Source organism: Engraulis encrasicolus, chromosome 1 (assembly GCF_034702125.1).
Source record: "Engraulis encrasicolus isolate BLACKSEA-1 chromosome 1, IST_EnEncr_1.0, whole genome shotgun sequence".
Lineage (NCBI taxonomy): Eukaryota > Metazoa > Chordata > Actinopteri > Clupeiformes > Engraulidae > Engraulis > Engraulis encrasicolus.
Genome location: NC_085857.1, coordinates 59,262,620 through 59,268,061, shown reverse-complemented (window position 1 = coordinate 59,268,061; position 5,442 = coordinate 59,262,620). Strand labels below are relative to the sequence as shown.

The 5,442-nt window shown below is 46.5% G+C and overlaps 1 protein-coding gene across 1 annotated transcript; it reads left to right on the top strand.

The window, feature by feature from the left end:
• Positions 1-228: 228 nt before the first annotated feature.
• Positions 229-5,442, top strand: LOC134456038 (actin, cytoplasmic 1-like). The gene is made up of 7 exons (XM_063207463.1): positions 229-343; positions 1,824-1,948; positions 2,364-2,603; positions 3,278-3,524; positions 3,636-3,827; positions 3,922-4,103; positions 4,467-5,442. Exons 2-7 carry the CDS (start codon positions 1,826-1,828, stop codon positions 4,608-4,610), a joined length of 1,128 nt encoding a protein of 375 aa, XP_063063533.1. The 5' UTR covers positions 229-343; positions 1,824-1,825; the 3' UTR covers positions 4,611-5,442.

Genomic DNA, 5,442 nt, shown 5'->3' with positions numbered 1-5,442 from the left:
TGAAAATCACTTGCTGATAGCAAAGACAGTCCAATGGGACGGGTAAATTCCTAATTTTTAACTTTTAATTTCTTATTTAGTCACGACTTCTTTTGCCGCGTTGGAGAGGAGGGGCAGTCTCAAAACTCGCCTTGAGAGAAGAACGCCGTTGCCAAGTGGATACTGGCCGACCAATCACAGAGCTACGTGCCGAAAGATTACCTTATATGGAAAGAGCTAGTCACTGAGCCGGGTATAAAAACTCATCTGTTCAGTTGATTCATACTTCAGTGTGCTGAACCATACGGACGAAGTGCCCACAGATTCCTGCAACTTTCAAGCTCACTAATCCCTCAAATCACAGGTAGGCCTCTCTCTCTGAATGAACAAGGACACAATTTTGGCTTTTGTAAATGATTATACTGTTAATTACTCATTTCCGTCGAGTGTTTGATTCGTTTCTTACTCAAGACTCCAGTAACCTTCCTGTTAGTGTTTGGATAAAAAGCTGGGTATAACAAACATGTTTAATCTTATTTGGACAAAGTGACGTAATTTAGTGTTGTGTATTTCTACTTTTAGCTTGGTTATGTCATCGTGGTAAACCTGCTTTTGAATGTGGACGTTAAAGTGAGACAAACGTCGCTGTATTGGTTTCAGGCACTGCTTTGCAATCATTTGAAAAAGGCTCCATAAAACTGAACCGTTATTTCTTATCAGTTACATTACGTCACGTCAAAGCAGTTAGTAGTGTTTTTCAACGATTACTGATGCCGGTGCCAGACGGAAAATGCTGATCTTACCAAAGCCTTATAATTATAGTTTTAGGAGGAAATGATCGTTCAATAACCATATGGGTGTCAAGGCAACTAAATGAACTGGACCAAGTATTCGTATGGTGCAAATACGATAATTATCAACCATTACTGATGCCAAAGCTAGAACTAGTCGGGCGTTGGCCTGGTTTTCTGCTGACAGTGTCTGTAGAACTACTACTTGCAATGGATGATTTGGGGTGTTTGGAAGGAAATCCCATTGTGCTAACGTTAGCTTTTATGTAAATGTGCCTAGACTTGAGTAACTTGGTTGGTTTTGTAGCACTTTTCCAATATCAGAGGTCCATTGTAACAATGTTGCAATTGTTGGGTTGGGTTTTGTTAGAGGTGAGATGGGTATTGAACATTAGGAGGGGTAGCACTACATTGACTGGAAATGGGTGGGTGTGCCGGCTAGGTTTGAATGACTAATAAACCCTGTTGCAGCAATGTTCATCGCATAGCAAAACTCGGCTAAGTAGCATCAGCCATTTCAATTGTCATAGTTTTTGCTGTAAGCTGTATCGTTGGGCTGTTATGTCCATGCACGTTGTAACTTCAGTCTGTTGAATTCTTAGTGCTCACACTTCCTCACTGTGTGAAGTCCTCTTGGCTTCACATCAGATGCTGTGACCGTAAAAGTGTGACTGGTCTGCATTTTGTTCGTTTGAACACCTTTCGAAGTGCGTAGTTCCAGTTTTTCCAGTGACTTCGAGCGGATGCTGTTGCCGGCTTCGTGAGTCCATATCTCGGTCAGAGATGGGAGTGGTCGGTCGGTTGGACTGGCCTGGATGCTTGTGTTCAAACTATGTCCTTATATGGCAATACTCGGTCACAAGCGGGACTTCCTTTGTTTCAAAAATCTGCTGGTTTGGGCAACTGCGCCTGCGCACCACCTAGCGGCCGCCCTATCAAATTGCTGCGCCTTTTTTTCTCTGGACCGGAAATGCCTGATTTGCCTTCTGAATGGGAGAGACGTTGTTGAATTAATATTTTTATTGAAGTAGTTTTTAATCGCTTGTTTTGCAGAAATGGAAGACGAAATCGCCGCCCTGGTCGTTGATAACGGCTCTGGAATGTGCAAAGCTGGCTTTGCTGGAGATGATGCCCCCCGTGCTGTGTTCCCTTCCATTGTGGGCAGGCCCAGACATCAGGTGAGAACGAAATGTATTTTCCCTTTTCAATCACTTTGCTACATGCATGTTTAACAGATCGCCAATATGGCTTTCCCTTTTCAGTGATGTGTTTTTAAAACCTATTCATATTTGGCTTTGACAATTCAGTCCTGATAAAGCACAGCAGACCGTTTCTCTTTTCAATAACATGTTGAAGTTCATTATTTGACAAGTGGCTTGAAATTAACTCCTTTGCTCACTGGCTATTGGTTACCTGAGTCACTAGTCAGCCTTTCTGCTAGCCGTTTTTTTGTAAAGAATATTCTTACGTTTAAATGCAATTACTGATTTGTCACACCAAAGAATAAGTTGTATCAGAGTTTAACTGCTTGGGAGGTGACCATGGCAAGCCCTGGGTCTGTGTTAAGCTGACTGATCTCTTGTCTTGTTGTAGGGTGTGATGGTTGGTATGGGTCAGAAAGACTCGTACGTAGGAGACGAGGCCCAGAGCAAGAGAGGTATTCTGACACTGAATTACCCCATCGAGCACGGTATCGTCACCAACTGGGACGACATGGAGAAGATCTGGCATCACACCTTCTACAACGAGCTCCGCGTGGCCCCCGAGGAGCACCCAGTCCTGCTCACTGAGGCCCCCCTCAACCCTAAGGCCAACAGGGAGAAGATGACACAGGTAGGCATTGACAAATCCTCCCATTCTACTTCGCTCTTGCTATTTTTCTTTACTCCCTCCTTTATTTCTCTTTCGCTATTTCTCATTCCTTTCTCACTCTCTTATGCTCACATCCTGCTGATCTTTCTTCCTCAGGCGTGTCTCCATCTCCTCTGCTCTTATCCCTGAAGCCCAGCCCCAGGTGCTGAGTGCTGCCTGAGTGTAAATGTGCTGCATCAGCCTGCAATTTGGTTGCAGTGGGTTTAAAACTTCAAATTTAGCGACTTGGATGTTCAATCTTTCTAACCCCACGTACACTCACTGTCTAAGAGGCTACAAAGTTCTCTTCTACAATTCTAATTGAATTTTCACCAGCCTTAAGCTGTTTGGCAGCTTGCTATTTTAATATAAAGCCCCGAGCCTCCCAGTCTAGCCCTGAGCATGGTTTTCTTTTGAGTGCTGCATCTTGGTCTGCCCCACAGTTTGTGCACACATAGTGAATATTTGTGTTTACCAACACTGCAACGTGCTGTAGACTTGTAGCCACAGGAGCTTTAGGCAGCTCAGTGTGCAGTGACTTGCCATTAGGTTCTATCTACTGCACTGGACAACAGGTTTTGCTGTGATGTGACTCCAGGTATTGATCTGTCTAAACAAATTGAATAAAATTAACCGACTCCCTCTCCTGTCTGCAGATCATGTTCGAGACGTTCAACACCCCCGCCATGTACGTGGCCATCCAGGCCGTGCTGTCCCTGTATGCCTCCGGTCGTACCACTGGTATCGTCATGGACTCTGGTGATGGTGTGACTCACACCGTGCCCATCTACGAGGGTTATGCCCTGCCCCACGCCATCCTGCGTCTGGACCTTGCTGGCAGAGATCTGACAGACTACCTGATGAAGATCCTGACTGAGAGGGGCTACTCTTTCACAACCACGGGTAAGGACTCGTGTGGCTGTCACATAACACTTATATCAGTTATATACGATTTGTTTTTTGGCAATGCGATATATTATGCTAAGTTAATGTGTTTGTCTTTGCTACTTGCAGCCGAGAGGGAAATCGTGCGTGACATCAAGGAGAAGCTGTGTTACGTGGCTCTGGACTTTGAGCAGGAGATGGGCACCGCTGCCTCCTCTTCCTCACTGGAGAAGTCCTACGAGCTGCCCGACGGACAGGTCATCACCATCGGCAACGAGAGGTTCCGTTGCCCAGAGGCCCTCTTCCAGCCATCCTTCCTTGGTGAGGAAGCCATAGCATATGATGCTTCTTCAATTTCTACATCTTTGCTTTTGGAAGCAAGTCTAATGGCCAGTTATTTTCTTGTGATCCCCAGGTATGGAGTCCTGCGGTATCCACGAGACTACCTTCAACTCCATCATGAAGTGCGACGTCGACATCCGTAAGGACCTGTACGCCAACACCGTGTTGTCCGGAGGCACCACCATGTACCCCGGCATCGCCGACAGGATGCAGAAGGAGATCACATCCCTGGCACCCAGCACAATGAAGATCAAGGTGTGTAGCCTCTTAAACATGAATCCTTTCACATGACTGGATGCAGATCTTGAAGGTGCACTGTGTAGGATGGTGGCAGAGTAGGTATTGAAACTATGCTGCCTATTGCCAAATTGGATCTTTTCATGAATATTTGCTTAATAAAGTAATGTTGAAGTAGTATGGCAAAAGTACAGTTTTGAAGCTGAACATTTTTCCACAATGAATACTTAGTTTGGTAAAATATTGCAGTGCACCATTAGCTGCTTCATTATAGTGGATGTTGCGTTGCCCCCAAGATTATTGCATCTTCATCTATTTGCATATTCATTGGTGGTCTTACTGGCGTTAATGTTAACTCTGCCGTTTCTCTCGTCTTTGCAGATCATTGCCCCACCTGAGCGTAAATACTCCGTCTGGATCGGCGGCTCCATCCTGGCCTCCCTCTCCACCTTCCAGCAGATGTGGATCAGCAAGCAGGAGTACGACGAGTCCGGCCCCTCCATCGTCCACCGCAAATGCTTCTAAACACACACGCACACCTCAGCTGTGTGTCTGCAGCACTGTTCATGCTAGCTCGCCTCACCTGTGTGTGGAGGTGTGTTGCCATGACAGTGACTCCTTTGGGACTTGTCCGCCTGCCCCTTGTCCTGGTTGCCTAGGTTACCCCCCTCTGGTGGGGGTGAAGGGCCATGGTGCAGGGGGTGGGGCTTGATGCTCGGGACTCTATGAGTTAAAACTCCATTCCCTCCTCCAGGCATTCCACACTTACACACACACACACACGCACACCTCCATCTCCTCATCATTCCGGCGATGTGTGGCCCCCCGGGGTCCATCGTACACACGTTCTACTCTAGCGCTGGCCCTGTGGGGGGCCGTGTGGCTAGTGTTTGTGTTTGTTTGTTTTTTTTTGCTTCTGTAAATTATGTGTTTTTGTACTTTGCAGCCTTAACGTCAGTCCGGTCCTGGGATGTTGAGTTACTATGACGATGGGGAGGGGGTTTAGATGTGCTGCGCTGCTCCTCTCTCACCCCTCACCTGAGAGATGGGGGAGGGGAGAGGAGAGGGGGGTATTGGGGCTTCAGGTGTCTATGGGGCGTGGGGTACACACACATGAATACCGTATGCACCCACCCCGTCTGGTCTCTGTACACTGAACTCAATAAATATGCACATGGTCTGTACAACTTCGTCTTGAGTTTTCCTCAGGGGGATGGGTGGGGTACCATCGGGTGAAGAAAGTAGTCTACTCAATTAAGTGGTTAACAAGTCATGTTGCTGTAAAAATGGCTTTAACTGGTCTTGGTATTAAAGGCATTACAGGATGGGCTTTAGGAGTAGTACGACTACCTTTTTT